At 50.3% G+C, this 19886-nt stretch overlaps 1 protein-coding gene across 1 annotated transcript in view; it reads left to right on the forward strand.

Moving 5' to 3' along the window:
- ASPM (assembly factor for spindle microtubules) overlaps positions 1-19886 on the forward strand; it is a 189962-nt gene that overhangs the window by 33523 nt on the left and 136553 nt on the right. The window contains exon 4 of the mRNA XM_075322190.1: positions 18730-18822. Within this exon, the coding sequence (XP_075178305.1) occupies positions 18730-18822 (93 nt within the window). The remainder of the gene's footprint in view (positions 1-18729; positions 18823-19886) is intronic.

Here is a 19886-nt window from a genome sequence, read left to right on the forward strand (position 1 = left end):
CAAGCCAATGAGGGATATTTCTCTCGCACGCCTTTCTACAGAAAGTGGTTTTCCTAGTAGCAGTCACTTCACTTCGGAGAGTGTCTGAGCTAGCAGCGTTGTCATGCAAAGCCCCTTTCCTGGTGTTTCACCAGGACAAGGTGGTTCTGCGTCCGGTTCCGGAATTTCTCCCTAAGGTGGTATCCCCCTTTCATCTCAATCAGGATATCTCCTTACCTTCTTTTTGTCCTCATCCAGTTCACCAATGTGAAAAGGATTTGCACTTGTTAGATCTGGTGAGAGCACTCAGATTCTACATTTCCCGTACGGCGCCTCTGCGCCGCTCCGATGCACTCTTTGTCCTTGTCGCTGGCCAGCGTAAAGGGACACAAGCTTCCAAATCAACCCTGGCTAGGTGGATCAAGGAACCAATTCTCGAAGCTTATCGTTCCTCGGGGCTTCCGGTTCCCTCAGGGCTGAAGGCCCATTCTACCAGGGCTGTGGGAGCGTCCTGGGCCTTGCGGCACCAGGCTACGGCTCAGCAGGTGTGTCAGGTGGCTACCTGGTCGAGCCTGTACACTTTCACGAAACACTATCAGGTCCATACCTATGCTTCGGCAGATGCCAGCCTAGGTAGGCGAGTCCTTCAGGCGGCGGTTGCACACCTGTAGGACGGAGCAGTTTCGGCTCTATTATGAGGTATTATTTACCCACCCAGGGACTGCTTTTGGACGTCCCAATTGTCTGGGTCTCCCAATGGAGCGACAAAGAAGGGAATTTTGTTTACCGTAAATTCCTTTTCTTCTAGCTCCAATTGGGAGACCCAGCACCCGCCCCTGTTTTTTTGTGTACACATGTTGTTAATGTTGAATGGTTTCAGTTCTCCGATATTCCTTCGGATTGAATTTACTTTAAACCAGTTTATAATTTTTTCCTCCTTCTTGCTTTTGCACCAAAACTGAGGAGCCCGTGGGAGCACGGGGGGTGTATAGGCAGAAGGGGAGGGGCTTTACACTTTTAGTGTAATACTTTGTGTGGCCTCCGGAGGCATAGCCTATACACCCAATTGTCTGGGTCTCCCAATTGGAGCTAGAAGAAAAGGAATTTACGGTAAGTAAACAAAATTCCCTTCTTCCCATAGGAAATCATTGCATTGCAGACAGTTGGTTCCACAACTTGTTCAATGTCCCATCCTGGTCCCCTATTGTGCCATTCCACACACGCACAAACACCAAAGACACGCATGTACACACACACATTATGCTCACCTTACCTTCAGTTCCATCGCTGGCCTCTCGGTTCTTGTAGTTCGCCACTACAAGATGTATATCGGGTAACCATTGCAACGATGGAGGAACTTCCACTGCCAGAGCGCTGATATCAAAGGCATGAGCCGCTTGCCTCTGATTGGTCAGCGCTGCCTTTGAGAAGCGGCCGACAGTGGAAGTTCCTCCCTCGTTGCGATGGTTATCCGATATACATCCTGTAACTGCGAGCTACAAGAACTGGGAGGCCGGCGATGGAACGGAAGATAAGGTGAGCATAATGTGTCTGTGTCCGTCCGTCTGTGTCCGTCCGTCTGTGTCCGTCCGTCTGTGTCCGTCCGTCTGTGTCCGTCCGTCTGTGTCCGTCCGTCTGTGTCCGTCCGTCTGTGTCCGTCCGTCTGTGTCCGTCCGTCTGTGTCCGTCCGTCTGTGTCCATCCGTCTGTGTCCGTCCGTCTGTGTCCGTGTCTTTTTGCGTGTGTGTGTGTTTGCGTGTGTGTGTTTGCCTGTGTGTGTTTGCCTGTGTGTGTTTGCCTGTGTATGTGTGTCTGTGTATGTGTCTGTATGTCTGTGTGTGTGTGTGCCTGTGTTTGCCTGTGTATGTTTTTGTGTGTGTCTGTGTGTGCCTGTGTGTGTGTGTCTGTCTGTGTGTTTATGTGTCTGTGTGTGTGTGTGCCTGTGTGTCTGGTATCTGTGTGTGTGCCTGTGTGTGTGTCTGTGTGTGTGTGTGTGTCTTTTTGTGTCTGTGTTTGTGTCTATGTCTGTCTGTGTATGTCTGTGTGTGTCTGTGTGTTTGCCTGTGTTTGTTTTTGTGTCTGTGTGCCTGTGTTTGTGTGTGTGTGCCTGTGTCTGTCTGTCTTTGTGTGTGTATGTCTGTGTTTGCCTGTTTGTTTTGTCTGCGTGTGTGTGTGCCTGCCTTTGTGTCTGTGTGTTTGTCTGTGTGTCTGTGCGTATGTCTGTGTTTGTTTGCGCCTGTGTGTGTCTGTCTTTGTGTGCCTGTGTGTCTGTCTTTGTGTGTGCCTGTGTGTCTGGTATCTGTGTGTCTGTGTGTGCGCCTGTGGGTCTGTGTGTCTGTCTGTGTATGTCTGTGTGTGTTTGACTGTTTGTGTGTATCTGTGTCTCTTTTTGTGTGCCTGTGTGTGTGTGTGTGTGCCTTTGTCTGTGTGTTTGTGTCTGTGTTTCTGTGCGTATGTCTGTGTGTTTGCCTGTGTGTTTGTCTGTGTGCCTGTGTGTGTTTGTGTCTTTTTGTGTGCGTGTGTGCCTGTGTGTTTTCCTGTGTGCCTGTGTGTGCCTGTCTGTTTGCGTCTCTGTCTGTGTGTCTGTGTTTGTGCGCCTGTGTGTGCCTGTGTCTGTCTTTGTGTGCCTGTGTGTGTGACTGTTTGTTTTTGTGTGTGTTTGTCTGTGTCTGTGTGTGTCTCTGTCTGTCTGTCTTTGTGCGTGTGTGTGTGTCTGTTTGCCTGTGTGTGTTTGTGTGTCTTTGTGTGTGCCTGCCTGTGTCTGTGCGTGTGTGCCTGTGTTTGTTTGTGTGCCTGTGCGCCTGTGTGTGTATGTGTGTGTGTGTGTGTGCCAGTGTATATCTGTGTGACTGTGTCTGTGTTTGTGTCTGTGTTTCTGTGCGTATGTCTGTGTGTTTGTGTCATTGTGTGCCTGTGTGTGTCTGTGTCTGTTTGTGTTGCCTTTGTGTGTCTGTGTTTTTCTGTGTGCCTGTGTGTGTCTCTGTTTGCGTGTGTCTATCTGTGTCTGTGTGTGTGTGTGTGTCTGTGTTTGTGCGTCTGTGTGCGCCTGTGTGTGTCTGTGTCTGTCTTTGGGTGTCTGTGTGTGTGTGTGTCTGTCTGTGTGTGTTTGCCTGTGTTTGTTTTTGTGTGCCTGTGTCTGTTTGTTTTCCTGTGTGTCTGTGTGTTTGTCTGTGTGTGTGCGCCTGTATGCCTGTGTGTGTGCCTGTGTCTCTGTCTGTGTGTGCCTGTGTCTGTCTGTTTGCGTGTGTATGTGTCTGTGTTTGTGCGTCTGTGTGCGCCTGTGTGTCTGTCTTTGTGTGTGTCTGTATCTGTGTGTCTGTCTGTGTTTGCCTGTGTTTGTGTGCCTGTGTTTGTCTGTGTGTTTGTTTGTGTGTGCGCCTGTGTGTGTGCCTGTGTCTGTGTGAGCCTGTGTGTCTGTCTGTGTCTCTGTCTCTGTCTTTGTGCGTGTGTGTGTATGTCTGTTTGCCTGTGTGTTTGTCTGTGTGTCTTTGTGTGTGCCTGCCTGTCTGTGCGTGTGTGCCTGTGTTTGTTTGTGTGCCTGTGCGCCTGTGTGTGTGCGCGCCTGTGTGTGTGTGTGTGCCAGTGTATATCTGTGTTTGTGTGACTGTGACTGTGTCTGTGTTTGTGTCTGTTTCTGTGCGTATGTCTGTGTGTTTGTGTCTGTGTTTGTGTCTGTGTTTGTGTGTCTGTGTTTTTCTGTGTGCCTGTGTGTGTCTGTCTGTTTGCGTGTCTATCTGTGTGTGTGCGCCTGTGTCTGTGTCTGTGTGTGTGTGTGACTGTGTGTGTTTGCCTGTTTGTTTTTGTGTGCCTGTGTCTGTGTTTGTTTTCGTGTGTTTGTCTGTGTGTGTGCGCCTGTATGCCTGTGTGTGCCTGTGTGTCTGTCTGTGTGTCTGTCTGTCTTTGTGCGTGTGTGTGTGTGTGTGTCTGTGTTTTCCTGTGTTTTTGTCTGTGTCTTTGTGTGTGCCTGCCTGTGTCTGTGTGTCTGTGCGAATGTCTGTGTGTGTGTGTGTGTGTGTGTGTGTGTGTGTGTGCCTGTGTGTGTGCGCCTGTATGTCTGTTTTTGCCTGTTTGTTTTTGTGTGTCTGTCTGTGTCTGTCTGTCTGTCTGTGTGTCTGTCTGTCTGTGTGCCATGTATGTCTGTGTGTGTGTGTGTGTGTGTGTGTGCCTGTGTGTATGTCTGTGTGTGTTTGCCTGTGTTTGTTTTTGTCTGTGTCTGTGTCTGTGTGTGTGTCTGTGTGTGTGTCTGTGTGTGTGTCTGTGTGTGTGTCTGTGTGTGTGTCTGTGTGTGTGTCTGTGTGTGTGTCTGTGTGTGTGTCTGTGTGTGTGTCTGTGTGTGTGTCTGTGTGTGTGTCTGTGTGTGTGTCTGGGTTTGCCTGTGTTTGTGTGTGTTTGCCTGTGTGCCTGTGGGTCTGTGCCTGTGTCTGTGTGTGTGCCTGTGTGTCTGTGTCTGTCTGTCTTTGCCTGTGTTTGTTTTTGTCTGTCTTTGTGTGTCTGTGTGTGTGTGTGTGTGTGTGTGTCTGGTGTCTGTGTGTGTGCCTGTGTGTCTGTCTTTGTGTGTGTGCCTGTGTTTGTATCTGTATCTGTGTGTGTCTGTGTGTGTGTGTGGCTGTGTCTGTGTGTGGCTGTGTGTCTGTCTGTGTGTCTGTCTGTCTTTGTGCGTGTGTGTATGTCTGTGTTTGCCTGTGTGTGTTTGTCTGTGTGTCTTTGTGTGTGCCTGCCTGTGTCTGTGCGTGTGTGCCTGTGTTTGTGTGTGCCTGTGCGCCTGTGTGTGTGCGCCTGTGTGTGTGCGCATGTGTGTGTGTGCGCCTGTGTGTGTGTGCCAGTGTATATCTGTGTTTGTGTGACTATGTCTGTGTGTTTGTGTCTGTTTGTGTGCCTGTGTGTGTGTGTCTGTGTCTTTTTGTGTGCCTGTGTGTCTGTGTTTTTCTGTGTGCCTGTGTGTCTGTCTGTTTGCGTGTGTCTATCTGTGTCTGTGTGTGTGTCTGTGTTTGTGCGTCTGTGTGCGCCTGTGTCTGTATCTGTGTGTCTGTGTGTGTGTGTCTGTCTGTGTGTGTTTGCCTGTGTTTGTTTTTGTGTGCCTGTGTCTGTGTTTGTTTTCCTGTGTGTCTGTGTGTTTTGTCTGTGTGTGTGCGCCTGTATGCCTGTGTGTGTGCCTGTGTCTCTGTCTGTGTGTGCCTCTGTCTGTCTGCGTGTGTATGTGTCGGTGTTTGTGCGTCTGTGTGCGCCTGTGTGTCTGTCTTTGTGTGTGTCTGTATCTGTGTGTCTTTCTGTGTTTGCCTGTGTTTGTCTGTGTGTGCGCCTGTGTGCCTGTGTGTGTGCCTGTGTCTGTGTGAGCCTGTGTGTCTGTCTGTGTCTCTCTCTGTCTTTGTGAGTGTGTGTATGTCTGTTTGCCTGTGTGTGTTTGTCTTTGTGTGTGCCTGCCTGTCTGTGCGTGTGTGCCTGTGTTTGTTTGTGTGCCTGTGCGCCTGTGTGTGTGCGCGCCTGTGTGTGTGTGTGTGTGTGCCAGTGTATATCTGTGTTTGTGTGACTGTGTTTGTGTCTGTTTCTGTGCGTATGTCTGTGTGTTTGTGTGTCTGTGTCTTTTTGTGTGCCTGTGTTTCTGTCTGTTTGCGTGTCTATCTGTGTGTGTGCGCCTGTGTGTCTGTGTCTGTGTGTGTGTGTCTGTGTCTGTCTGTCTTTGCCTGTGTTTGTTTTTGTCTGTCTTTGTGTGTCTGTGTGTGTGTGTGCGCCTGTGTGTTTGTGTGTGTGCCTGTGTGTGTGTGTGTGTGTGTGTGTGTGTGTGTGTCTGGTGTCTGTGTGTGTGTGCCTGTGTGTCTGTCTTTGTGTGTGTGCCTGTGTTTGTATCTGTATCTGTGTGCCTGTGTATGTCTGTGTGTGTCTGTGTGTGTGTGGCTGTGCCTGTGTCTGTGTGAGCCTATGTGTCTGTCTGTGTGTCTGTCTGTCTTTGTGCGTGTGTGTATGTCTGTGTTTGCCTGTGTGTGTCTGTCTGTGTGTCTTTGTGTGTGCCTGCCTGTGTCTGTGCGTGTGTGCCTGTGTTTGTGTGTGCCTGTGTGTGTGTGTGCCTGTGTGTGTGTGCCTGTGTGTGTGTGCGTGTGTGTGTGCCAGTGTATCTGTGTTTGTGTGACTGTGTCTGTGTTTGTCTGTTTCTGTGCATATGTCTGTGTGTTTGTGTCTGTGTTTGTGTGCCTGTGTGTGTGTGTCTGTCTTTTTGTGTGCCTGTGTGTGTCTGTCTGTTTGCGTGTGTCTATCTGTGTCTGTTTGTGTGTGTGTCTGTTTGTGCGTCTGTGTGCGCCTGTGTCTGTATCTGTGTGTCTGTATCTGTGTGTCTGTATCTGTGTGTCTGTATCTGTGTGTCTGTATCTGTGTGTCTGTATCTGTGTGTCTGTATCTGTGTGTCTGTATCTGTGTGTCTGTATCTGTGTGTCTGTATCTGTGTGTCTGTATCTGTGTGTGTGTGTGACTGTCTGTGTGTGTTTGCTTGTGTTTGTTTTTGTGTGCCTGTGTGTCTGTGTTTGTCTGTGTGTGTGTGCCTGTGTGTGTGCCTGTGTGTGTGCCTGTGTGTGTGCCTGTGTGTGTGCCTGTGTGTGTGCCTGTGTGTGTGCCTGTGTGTGCCTGTGTATGTGCCTGTGTCTCTGTGTCTCTGTGTCTCTGTGTCTCTGTGTCTCTGTGTCTGTGTCTGTGTGCCTGTGTGTCTGTCTGTGTTTTCTTGTGTTTTTGTCTGTCTTTGTGTGTGCCTGCCTGTGTGTGTGTGTGCCTGTGTGTGTGCCTGTGTGTGTGTGTGTGTGTGCCTGTATGTCTGTGTTTGCCTGTTTGTTTTTGTGTGTCTGTCTGTGTGTGCGCCTGTGTGTGTGCGCCAGTGTATATCTGTGTGTCTGTGTTTGTGTGACTGTCTGTGTTTGTGTCTCTGTGTTTCTGTGTGTTTGTGTGTGTCTGTGTCTTTTTGTGTGTCTGTGTGTTTTTCTGTGTGCCTGCGTGTGTCTGTGTATGCGTCTGTGTGTGCCTGTGTCTGTCTGTTTGCGTGTGTATGTGTCTGTGTTTGTGCGTCTGTGTGCGCCTGTGTGTCTGTCTTTGTGTGTCTGTATCTGTGTGTCTGTCTGTGTGCCTGTGTCTGTGTGAGCCTGTGTGTCTCTCTGTGTCTCTGTCTCTGTCTTTGTGCGTGTGTGTGTATGTCTGTGTTTGCCTGTGTGTTTTTGTCTGTGTCTTTGTGTGTGCCTGCCTGTGTCTGTGCGTGTGTGCCTGTGTTTGTTTTTGTGTGTGCCTGCGCGCCTGTGCGTGTGTGCGCCTGTGTGTGCCAGTGTATATCTGTGTTTGTGTGACTGTGTCTGTGTTTGTGTCTCTGTGTGTGTCTGTGTTTTTCTGTGTGCCTGTGTGTCTGTCTGTTTGCGTGTGTCTATCTGTGTCTGTGTCTGTCTTTGTGTGTGCCTGTGTCTGTATCTGTGTGTCTGTATCTGTGTGTGTGTCTGTGTGTGTGTGACTGTCTGTGTGTGTTTGCCTGTGTGTGTTTTTTTGTGCCTGTGTCTGTGTGTTTGTTTTCCTGTGTGTTTGTCTGTGTGTGTGTCTGTGTGCCTGTATGTCTTTGTGTGTGCCTGCCTGTGTCTGTGTGAATGTCTGTGTGTGTGTGCCTGTGTGTGTGTGCCTGTGTGTGTGTGCCTGTGTGTCTGTTTGCCTGTGTTTGTTTTTGTGTGTCTGTCTGTGTGTCTCTGTGTGTCTGTGTGTGTCTGCCTGTCTGTGTGTCTGTCTGTGTGTGGCTGTGTGTGTGTGTGTGTGTGTGTCTGTCTGTGTCTGTCTGTGTGCCTGTGTGTTTGTATGTCTGTGTGTGTTTGCCTGTGTGTGTGTATGTGTCTGTGTGTGTCTGCCTGTGGGTCTGTGTGTGTGCGCCTGTGGGTCTATGTGTGCGCCTGTGGGTCTGTGTGTGTGCGTGTGCCTCTGTGCCTGCGTGTCGTGTATGTCTGCGTGTGTGTCTGTGTATGTCTGTGTGCATGTGTGTGTCTGTGTATGTCTGTGTGTATGTGCCTCTGTATGCCTGTGTTCCTGTGTGTGCGCCTGTGTGTGTTTGTATGTCTGTGTGTGTTTTGACTGTTTGTTTTTGTCTGTCTGTGTGTGCCTGTGTGTGTCTGCGTTTGACTGTGTGTGTGTCTGTGTGTGCCTCTGGGTCTGTGTGTGTGCGCCTGTGTGTTTGTTTGTGTCTACCTGTCTGTGTCTCTGTGTGTGCCTCTGTGTGTCTGTGTGCCGTGTATGTCTGCATGTGTGTACGTGTGTGTGTGTCTGTGTATATCTGCGTGTGTGTGCCTGTGTGTTTGTATGTCTGTGTGTGTTTGCCTGTGTTTTGTTTTTGTGTGTGTGTGTGTGTGTGCCGTGTATGTCTGCGTGTCTGTGCCTGTGTGTGTGTGTGTGTGTGTGTCTGTGTGTGCCTGTCTGTGCGCCTATGGGTCTGTGTGCCTGGGTATAAGGCTATGTGCGCACTAGAGCTTTTTACCTGCGGATTTACCCGCGGATTTGCCGCGGAAATTTCTTGAGAAATGTCTGCAATCTTTGTGCAGACATTTCCCATGAAATTCAATGAGAAAAAAAAATAGCTGTGCGCACTGTGCGGATTTTTCTCAAGAAAATTTCTTGAGAAAATTTTCTCGAGAAACTTTCTTGAGAAAATGTGCATGTCCATTAATTTCCGCAGGTACCTGCGGTATTCCGGGGATATTCCGCAGGTAGCAATGATGTGCGGTATACCACCGGAATAGCCGCGAATTACCTGCGGTAATGCTCATTGCTGCCTGCGGTTTTGCAGGAAGCGATGTCATTATGCCAGGAAGAGGAGGCGGAGCAGAGTAAACACACGTCACACTCCCTGGACGCCGCACAGAATCACTTCCGTGCGACCTCCAGGTGCCCGTGCAGTGTGTGTCCTGCTCCAGCCTCGCGGCTGCCTGCCCTGCAGTGTCAGTGTTTGCCCGCAGTGTCAGCAGCTTGTCACCCTGCAGTGCAGGCAGACACTGACACAGGCAGACACTGACACTGCACTGCAGCGTGTCAGTGTCTGCCCGCAGTATCGGCAGCTTGTCACGCTGCAGCGCAGGCAGACACTGACATCCTGTAGTGCTGGGAGCCGCGGGGATGACGATCGCTGCTGTCAGGAGGTGAGATCATTACCTGCTGTGACGATCTCCTGCCTCCTGACGTCAGCGCTGTCACTGCTGTCTATGCCCGTCTCGCGAGCGGCCCGAGACTGTCACTAGCGGTGACGTCACGGGCTCTCGCGATACTTCTGACAACGCGGCGGGCATAGAAGTCAGTGACAGCGCTGACGTCAGCAGTACAGGAGATGATCACAGAAGGTAATGATCTCATCTATGCTCCTGATGGTAGCGCTCGTCATCCCCTGCAGTGACCTGAGCTGACCTATTGATGTTAGCTCAGGTCACTGTATTGCTCTCCCAACCAATGGGGAACATTCTGTTCTTCATTGACTGGGACAGCGACTATGGTATGGATCGCCGTGGGACCCCCCCCCCCCCTTATTGGATTACGCCGGATGTGGATTGATTGTTCTTTTCAATAAATTGGTTAAAGAGGCTATGTGGGGAGTGTTTTTTCAAATAAAACTTTTTTTGTTGTCTATTTTTTAATTATTACTGACTGGGTTGGTGATGTCGGGTATCTGATAGACGCCTGACCTCACCAACCCCAGGGCTTGATGCCAGGTGACATTACACATCTGGCATCAACCCCATATATTACCCCGTTTGCCAACGCACCAGGGCGCGGGATGAGCTGGGGCAAAGCGCCAGGATTGGCGCATCTAATGGATGCGCCACTTCTGGGGCGGCTGCGGCCTGCTATTTTTAGGCTGGGGAGTGTCCAATAACAGTGGACCTCCCTAGTCTGAGAATATCAGACCCCAGCTGTCCGCTTTACCTTGGCTGGTGATCCAATATGGGGGGGACCGCACGTTTTTTGTTTTAAATTATTTATATAATTTAAAATAACAGTGTGGGGTGCCCACTGTTTTGGATTATCAGCCAAGTTGAAGCTGCCAGCGGTGGTCTGCAGGCTGCAGCCGTCTGCTTTACCCTAGCTGGCTACAAAAAATGGGGGGACCTCACGTCGTTTTTTTTTTAATTATTTATTTATTTTATGGCTAAATACAAGGCTAAGCACCCTTTAGTGCCACATGAAAGTCACTAAAAGGTGCCAGCTTAGAAAATGCAGGGAGGTGGAACATTATATAGGTTTTTCTCATCCATCTATCTATCTATCTATCCCTCTATCTATCTATCTATCCATCTATCCCTCTATCTATCTATTCATCTATTCATCTATCTATCTATCTATCCCTCTATCTATCTATCTATTCATCTATCTATCTATCCCTCTATCTATCTATCTATTCATCTATCCATCTTTCCCTCTATCCATTATCTGTCTATCGATTATCTTTATTATTTATTGCAGGGACAAACCTGCGGTAAATCCGCGGCAAATCCGCAGCAAAACCGCATGCGGATTTGGTGCGGATTTTTTCCGCAGGTCCGGAAATTTTTCACTGGCAGAAGTTTCTCAAGAAATTTTCTTGAGAAACTTCACATTTCTAGTGCGCACATAGCCTAACTGTCTTTTTGTGTGCCTGTGTGTGTCTGTTTATGTCTGTCTGTGTGTGTGCTTGTGTCTGTCTGTGTTCTTGTGTGTGTCTGTGCCCCTGTGTATGTGTGTCTGCTTGTCTGTGTGTGCGTATGTGTGTGCCTCTGTGTGTGTGTGCCTGTGTCTGTGTGTGCGTGTGTCTTTGCGTGTGTGCCTGTCTTTTTGTGTGCCTGTGTGTGTTTGTGTCTGTGTTTGTTTCTGTCTGTGTTTCTGTGTATGTCTGTGCGTGTGCTTGTGTCTGTGTGCTTGTGTGTGTCTGTGCGCCTGTGTGTATGTGTGTGTGCCTGTGTCTGTATGTGTGTGCCTCTGTGCCTGTGTGTGTCTGTCTGTGTGCCCGTGTATGTCTGCGTGTGTCTGTGTCTGTCTGTGTGTGCCTCTGCCGCTGTGTGTCTGTGTGTGTCTGTGTGTGTCTGTGTGTGTCTGTGTGTGTCTGTGTGTGTCTGTGTGTGTCTGTGTGTGTCTGTACTTGTGCCTGTGTGTGTGTGTGTCTGTCTGTGCGTATGTGTGTGTGTGTGTGTGTGTGCCTGTGTTTGTTTTTGTCTGTCTGTGTGTCTTTGTGTGCCTGTGTCTGTCTGTGTCTTTTTGTGTGTTTGTGTCTGTGTGCGCCTGTGTGTGCCTGTCTGTTGCCTGTGTGTTTATGTGCCTGTGTGTGTGTGTGTGTGTGTGTGTGTGTGTGCGCAATTTTAAGTGTTAAAAAAGTATGATTTTTAGCAATTTGTGCATATGGCTTTGTGTTAGATGAACACATTATTAATCACCTTTGAGTACAGCATTTACTTAATTCAAGCCGCAATCACAAGCAGTGACCTTCCAGTTGTTATCTAGTGCGCGGTCTTATCTCCATATCTGTAGACATCGTTCTGGTCCAGATAAGGACATTTAGCGCAGAGGCCTCTCTATGAAATGCTAGCCCACTCGGCTGCCAGCTTCGTATTTTATTCCAGAACCACTTGGGACCATGGTCCCCAGCTAGTGGCTTGCTGTATAACACTATATGCTCTTGAGTGCTATAGTCATGGCCATCTTTGTAATGGTCATACACAAGGCAGTGGGATGGGCTGGCCTGCCCTGATGTCACGCTAATCGCCAAGAAAATCCTGCACTTGTGCTTTGATAACTAGCGCTGGGCATGCGCATTGAATCTGAGTGTATGTCCCCAGCTTCATTTTCTATATGTGTATGCCACGGAGCCACTTAACCTCTTCTTATCTTCCTCCTGGCTGCGGCGGGAACAGAGCGGCATGAATGGTGTGTACACTCGGTAAGTTGATTGCCAGGGCTCAATCGCAGGATTTCCTCTGTGATCGGCGTGATGTCTGGGTAGTCCAGGCCATCAATCATAGTGTGTTGGGCGTAACTATTGTAAGAGGACCGTGACTGAACACTACAAAGTGCCACCCATAGGACTGAAAACCAAGGGCTGGTGTACAGTTGACTAATGATGAAGTGTTTTTCCTTGAATACTGAGATCTTTGCCTTGAGAACACTGTTGGTGATGCACATTGTATGACATAACACATTGGGGCAGTTTAATATAGGAAAACTCACATGGCAGGATCCCTTTAAAATAACCACTCAAGTTTTTTAAATTAAAAAGTGCTTGTGAAAACTTGCACCATTACAATGTCCCCCCTTATTGTTAAAAATCCCTTTCTTTGTCGCTCCTAATTGGGAGACCCAGACAATTGGGTGTATAGCTACTGCCTCCGGAGGCCACACAAAGTATTACACTTAAAAGTGTAAGGCCCCTCCCCTTCTGGCTATACACCCCCCCCGTGGGATCACGGGCTCCTCAGTTTTATGCTTTGTGCGAAGGAGGTCAGACATCCACGCATAGCTCCACTGTTTAGTCAGCAGCAGCTGCTGACTATGTCGGATGGAAGAAAAGAGGGCCCATACGGGGGCCCCCAGCATGCTCCCTTCTCACCCCACTTGCGGTCGGCGGTGTTTGTTAAGGTTGAGGTACCCATTGCGGGTACGGAGGCTGGAGCCCACATGCTGATTCCTTCCCCATCCCCATTAGGGCTCTGGGTGAAGTGGGACTTGACCGGTCTCCGGGCACTGAGACCGTGCTCCATCCACAGCCCCTGGAGGATCTGCTGGATACGGAGCGGAGTTTCCTCAGGGACAGGACCCTGCTTCATTAAGGTACTCCGTGTCCCCGTGCTTACCGCACGCACACTGCAGCATTGCTGGGTGTGTTAGTGCGCCGGGGTAAACAGCGCTGCTGCGCTTGTGCCGTTACTCACTACAGCTCTGCTGAGTGAGGAGACTTAGTACGATCGGCCGATCCGGCCGCTGGGGTCAGTGTTTACTGCGTCGCGGCTGGGATTTGTGGTGCGCCGGGGACTTCCGCGCTGGCCGTGCATATATGACGGCCGCGCTAGATTACTACAGTCCCCGGCTTTTGCGGCCTAGTTCGTATCGTTCCCGCCCCCAGACCTGCCAGTCAGGAGGAGGGCGGGACGCTGTACAGACCAGCAGCGCTAAGAGCTGGAGTCTGTTTTACATACTCCAGCCCTCACACTAGGCACAGTGGGACGCAGTTTCCCGCACTTTTGTTTGTGGCACGCCCACGGTCCGCCCCTCTTCACAGGACGCCGGCAGCCATTCCTGCCTGCACGCTGAGCTGCAGAGGGGAGGCTGGGAGACCCAGACAAGGGATTCTACGACCTCACGCCCGCTTTTCAGCGGGCGGTAAGCAGCCCTCAAGGGCTCTCCCCCACTTGTGCCATAGTGTACTTTGTATTTTGTGCTGGCAATACTTTACACTGTACGGTCGCTGGTGATTTTCTGCTATATACCCTCCTTAGATTTCTCAAGGAGACAACAGCATGTCGTCCGCAAAAAGCAAAAGTGCCAAGGCACGGACTTTATGTGCTGCCTGTACCGCATGTGGGGCTGCTCTACCGGCAGGTTCCACTGACCCCCATTGTGTGCAGTGCTCGGCCCCTGTGGCAATTGCTCAGCCGGGGCCTCTGCTAGAGGTGACCCAGGGAGAACCACCTGTGAATGCTGTCCAGGTGACAGGGACGGAGTTTGCAGCTTTTGCTGACAGATTGTCTATGACTATGTCTAAAATTCTTGAAACATTGCAGTCTAGACCAGTAACTCAGACCATGGGCACTGTTGGTACATTGCCCCCTGGTCCCCCTCAGCTGGAACACTTCCTAGCTCCGGGGGTGTCACATGCACCCCAGGGTGACGGCTCTGACTCGGACAACAGTCCCAGACAACCTAAGCGGGCTCGCTATGAGCGACCCTCAACTTCATCACACTGGTCAGGGTCCCAGCGGGACGACTCTCTGTGTGATGAGGCGGATGTAACTGATCAGGATTCTGATACTGGGGCCGCTCTCAATCTAGATACCCCGGATGGTGACGCCATAGTGAATGATCTTATAGCGTCCATCAATAAGATGTTAGATATTTCTCCACAAGCTCCTCCTGCGGAGGAGGCAGCTTCACAGCAGGAGAAATTCCATTTCAGGTATCCCAAGCGTAAATTAAGCACTTTTCTGGACCACTCTGACTTTAGAGACGCAATCCAGAAACACCACACTTATCCAGATAAGCGTTTCTCCAAACGGCTTAAAGATACGCGCTATCCTTTTCCCCCTGACGTGGTCAAGGGCTGGACACAGTGTCCCAAGGTGGACCCTCCAATCTCCAGGCTTGCAGCCAGATCTCTAGTTGCAGTGGAAGATGGGGCGGCACTTAAAGATGCCACTGACAGACAGATGGAGCTCTGGTTAAAATCCATCTATGAAGCTATTGGAGCGTCGTTGGCGCCAGCATTCGCAGCCGTATGGGCACTCCAAGCTATTTCAGCTGGCCTTACACAGGTCGACACGGTCACACGTACATCTGCTCCGCAGGTGGCACCATTGACCTCTCAAATGTCTGCATTCGCGTCTTACGCGATTAATGCTGTCCTAGACTCTACGAGCCGTACGGCGGTGGCGTCAGCCAACTCCGTGGTTTTACGCAGAGCCCTGTGGTTGAGAGAATGGAAGGCAGATTCTTCTTCCAAGAAGTGCTTAACCAGTTTGCCTTTTTCTCGTGACCGATTGTTTGGTGAGCGTTTGGATGAAATCATTAAACACTCCAAGGGTAAGGATTCAGCCTTACCGCAACCCAGACAAAACAAACCCCAACAGAGGAGGGGACAGTCTGGTTTTCGGTCCTTTCAAGGCTCAGGCAGGTCCCAATTCTACTCGTCCAAAAGGACTCAAAAGGATCAGAGGAGCTCAGATTCTTGGCGGACTCAATCACGCCCAAAAAAGCCAGCCGGAAGAACCGTTACCAAGACTGCTTCCTCATGACTTTCAGTCTCCTCTCTCCACATCCTCGGTCGGTGGCAGGCTCTCCCGCTTTGGCGTCATTTGGCTGTCACAGGTCAAAGACCGTTGGGTGAGAGACATTCTGTCTCACGGGTACAGGATAGAGTTCAGCTCTCGTCCTCCAACTCGTTTCTTCAGAACTTCTCCACCGCCCGACCGAGCCGATGCTCTACTGCAAGCGGTGTCCGCTCTAAAGGCGGAAGGAGTGGTGACTTCCGTTCCTCTTCAGGAACAAGGCCACGGTTTTTACTCCAATTTTTGTGGTGCCAAAGAAAGACGGGTCGTTCCGTCCCGTCCTGGATCTAAAGCTGCTCAACAAACACGTAAAAACCAGGAGGTTCCGGATGGAATCTCTCCGCTCCGTTATCGCCTCAATGTCTCAAGGAGATTTCCTAGCATCAATAGACATCAAGGATGCTTATCTCCACGTGCCGATTGCACCAGAGCATCAGCGTTTTCTACGCTTCGTTATAGGAAGCGAACACCTGCAGTTCGTAGCTCTACCTTTCGGGCTGGCGACAGCCCCTCGGGTCTTCACCAAGGTCATGGCAGCAGTAGTAGCAGTCCTGCACTCGCAAGGTCACTCCGTGATCCCGTATTTAGACGATCTACTTATCAAGGCACCCTCTCAAGAGGCATGCCAACACAGCCTGAACGTGACACTGAAGACTCTCCAGAGTTTCGGGTGGATCATCAACTTTTCAAAGTCAAATCTAACCCCGACCCAATCACTAATATATCTTGGCATGGAGTTTCATACTCTCTCAGCGATAGTGAAACTTCCACTGGACAAACAGTGCTCGCTACAGACAGGGGTGCAATCTCTCCTGCAGGGCCAGTCGCACCCCTTGAGGCGCCTCATGCACTTCCTAGGGAAGATGGTAGCAGCAATGGAAGCAGTTCCTTTTGCGCAGTTTCATCTGCGTCCATTACAATGGGACATTCTCCGCCAATGGGACGGGAAGTCGACGTCCCTCGACAGGGAGGTCTCCCTCTCTCAGGCAGCCAAGGAATCTCTCCGGTGGTGGCTTCTTCCCACCTCATTGTCAAAAGGAAAGTCGTTCCTACCCCCATCCTGGGCGGTGGTCATGACAGATGCGAGTCTATCAGGGTGGGGAGCAGTGTTTCTCCACCACAGGGCTCAAGGTACGTGGACTCGGAAAGAGTCCACCCTTCAGATCAATGTTCTGGAAATCAGAGCAGTCTATCTTGCCCTACAAGCCTTCCAACAGTGGCTGGAAGGCAAGCAGATCCGAATTCAGTCGGACAACTCCACAGCGGTGGCATACATCAACCACCAAGGGGGAACACGCAGTCGGCAAGCCTTCCAGGAAGTCCGGCGGATTCTGACGTGGGTGGAAGACACGGCATCCACCATATCCGCAGTCCACATCCCAGGCGTAGAAAACTGGGAAGCAGACTTTCTCAGTCGCCAGGGCATGGACGCAGGGGAATGGTCCCTTCACCCGGACGTGTTTCAGGAGATCTGTCGCCGCTGGGGGATGCCGGACGTCGACCTGATGGCGTCACGGCACAACAACAAAGTCCCGGTTTTCATGGCACGGTCTCACGATCACCGAGCTCTGGCGGCAGACGCCTTAGTTCAAGATTGGTCGCAGTTCCGGCTACCGTATGTGTTCCCACCTCTGGCATTGTTGCCCAGAGTGCTCCGCAAAATCAGGTCCGACTGCCGCCGCGCCATTCTCGTCGCTCCAGACTGGCCAAGGAGGTCGTGGTACCCGGATCTGTGGCACCTCACGGTAGGCCATCCGTGGGCACTACCAGATCGTCCAGACTTGCTGTCTCAAGGGCCGTTTTTCCATCTGAATTCTGCGGCCCTGAACCTGACTGTGTGGCCATTGAGTCCTGGATCCTAGCGGCCTCAGGTTTATCTCATGAAGTGGTTGCCACCATGAGACAGGCTAGGAAGCCATCCTCCGCCAAGATCTACCACAGGACGTGGAGGATATTCCTATCTTGGTGCTCTGCTCAGGGAGTTTCTCCCTGGCCTTTTGCATTGCCTACTTTTCTTTCCTTCCTGCAGTCTGGGTTGGAAAAAGGTTTGTCGCTTGGCTCCCTTAAGGGTCAAGTCTCCGCGCTATCCGTATTTTTTCAGAAACGCCTGGCGCGACTTCCTCAGGTACGCATGTTCCTGCAAGGGGTTTGTCATATCGTCCCCCCTTACAAGCGGCCGTTGGAGCCCTGGGACCTGAACAAGGTTCTAATTGCTCTCCAGAAGCCGCCTTTCGAGCCTATGAAGGAGGTTTCCCTTTCTCGTCTTTCACAGAAAGTGGCCTTTCTAGTGGCGGTCACGTCTCTTCGGAGAGTGTCCGAGCTGGCGGCGTTATCATGCAGATCTCCATTCCTGGTGTTTCACCAGGACAAGGTAGTTCTGCGTCCAATTCCAGAATTTCTTCCCAAGGTGGTATCTTCCTTTCATCTCAATCAAGATATCACTTTACCGTCTTTGTGTCCGCATCCAGTTCACCAATTTGAAAAGGGTTTGCATTTATTGGATCTGGTGAGAGCACTCAGGATCTACATTTCCCGCACGGCGTCTCTGCGCCGCTCGGATGCACTCTTTGTCCTTGTCGCTGGTCAGCGTAAAGGGTCGCAAGCTTCCAAATCCACCCTTGCGCGGTGGATCAAGGAACCAATTCTTCACACCTACCGTTCGGCTGGGCTTCCGATTCCATCAGGGCTGAAGGCCCATTCTACCAGAGCCGTGGGTGCGTCCTGGGCATTACGGCACCAGGCTACGGCTCAGCAGGTGTGCCAGGCGGCTACCTGGTCGAGTCTGCACACTTTTACCAAGCATTATCAGGTGCATACCTACGCTTCGGCGGATGCCGGCCTAGGTAGACAAGTCCTTCAGGCGGCAGTGGCTCACCTGTAGGAAAGGGCTGTTTGACGGCCCTATCACGAGGTATTCTTTTACCCACCCAGGGACTGCTTTTGGACGTCCCAATTGTCTGGGTCTCCCAATTAGGAGCGACAAAGAAGAAGGGAATTTTGTTTACTTACCGTAAATTCCTTTTCTTCTAGCTCCAATTGGGAGACCCAGCACCCGCCCTGTTTTCTTAGGAAGTTTGTTTTTTTCGGGTGCACATGTTGTTCATGTTGAACAGTTCAGTTCTCCGAGGCTGTTTCTCGGGTTGAATTTGTATTTAAAACAGTTATTGGCTTTCCTCCTTCTTGCTTTTGCACTAAAACTGAGGAGCCCGTGATCCCACGGGGGGTGTATAGCCAGAAGGGGAGGGGCCTTACACTTTTAAGTGTAATACTTTGTGTGGCCTCCGGAGGCAGTAGCTATACACCCAATTGTCTGGGTCTCCCAATTGGAGCTAGAAGAAAAGGAATTTACGGTAAGTAAACAAAATTCCCTTCTTTACGCTGGCAAACAAAGGTATTTTTACAGGTTATATCTAGATGCCACCCTTCAGAGATGGCTTTGTAGGAAGGGAGGACGTGCCTCTTGCAGGCTCTGAAGATGGCCGTATTGTTGGGTTGACCAGCTTCTCCTCCTGCCTCTACACTACGGTGCGGCCATGCCACTGATCCCTGTTAAATCCTGAGGAGTGCACGGTCCTGTGAAGTCGTGGTGCGCTCCTGAGGAGATGCAAAAACTTGTTTAGTATTTTTGAAGTAAACTGTGAAGTGTGAATTGTGTCTACTGTCGAGAGAGGTTTCTGTTATAGAGACGTGGTCATCCCTTTGTGTCGCCCCATTGTTCCATTTGACACCACTGACCTCAATATCTTACCATTTTGCAGCCAGTTCGACACTGAAAAACACTGGAAAAATCCACAAGATTAAAGTTGAAAGTGTGAAAACAAAATCCTCCTTGGTCAAAACTCATCATAGAGGTACGGACATTTTACAGGGGTCTTATTTTAGGGGAAGATTAAGGTAGAACAGACCGGTATTATTAAAGAAGCACTTCCGTATTTTAACGTTTTCAAATTCTTATACCTGTGTAAGTATTAGTAAAGATGTATTATTCTTATACTCGCTGAGTGACGTCATGGCTCTTTAGACTCTCCAGATCCTAGTGGGCTCTGTGTGACTCAGAGTGGCTTTTATATTGTAAGTCTATGAAGCGACAGAACGAGGCTCTGTAGACTTGCATAGTAAATGAGACTCCTGGAAAACAGATGCGGTACTGCACCACTGGGTCACCTGATTTATCATTGCAAAGGAAAGGAGAAGCGACAATAATCCCCAGAAGGGAACCAGTCCAGCAAAGATCATCACAAGAGAAGAGGTGCCCCATGATTCTACCTTCTCTTAAAGGGAACCTGTCACCAGATTTGATGACTATAAGCTGAAGCCACCACCAATGGGCTCTTATATACAGATTCTAACATGTTGTATATAAGAGCCCAGGCCGCTGTGTAGAACGTAAAAATGACTTTATATACTTACCTAACAGTCTCTGCAGTGGAGTTGGGTCATATGAGCGTCTCCGTTTTCTGGTGTCGGCGCCTCCTCTTTTGGCCATCTTTGTCTTTCTTCTTCTTCTGAAGCCAGCGTGCATGACGCGTCCTACGTCGTCCACTTTCGCCGGCACTGAGGTCCTGCGCAGGCGCACTTTGGTCTGCACTGAGCACTTTGTAGTGCGCATGCGCGGGACCAGCCAGTGTGTATGACGTAGGACACGTCATGCACACAGGTTTCAGAAGGAGGACGAAGATGGCTGAAAGAGGAGGCGCCGGTACCCGAGAATGGAGACGCCCATATGGCCCAACTCCACCGCAGCGCGACCGTTTAGGTAGGTATTATAAAGTGATTTTTACGTTCTACACAGTGGCCTGGGCTCTTATACAGCATGTTAGAATGCTGTATATAGGACCCTGGTGGTGGTGGCCGCAGTTTATAGGCCCCAAGTCAGCGGACAGGTTCCCTTTAAAGAGACTCTTGGCTCATGCAC

Source organism: Anomaloglossus baeobatrachus, chromosome 8 (genome assembly GCF_048569485.1).
Source record: "Anomaloglossus baeobatrachus isolate aAnoBae1 chromosome 8, aAnoBae1.hap1, whole genome shotgun sequence".
Lineage (NCBI taxonomy): Eukaryota > Metazoa > Chordata > Amphibia > Anura > Aromobatidae > Anomaloglossus > Anomaloglossus baeobatrachus.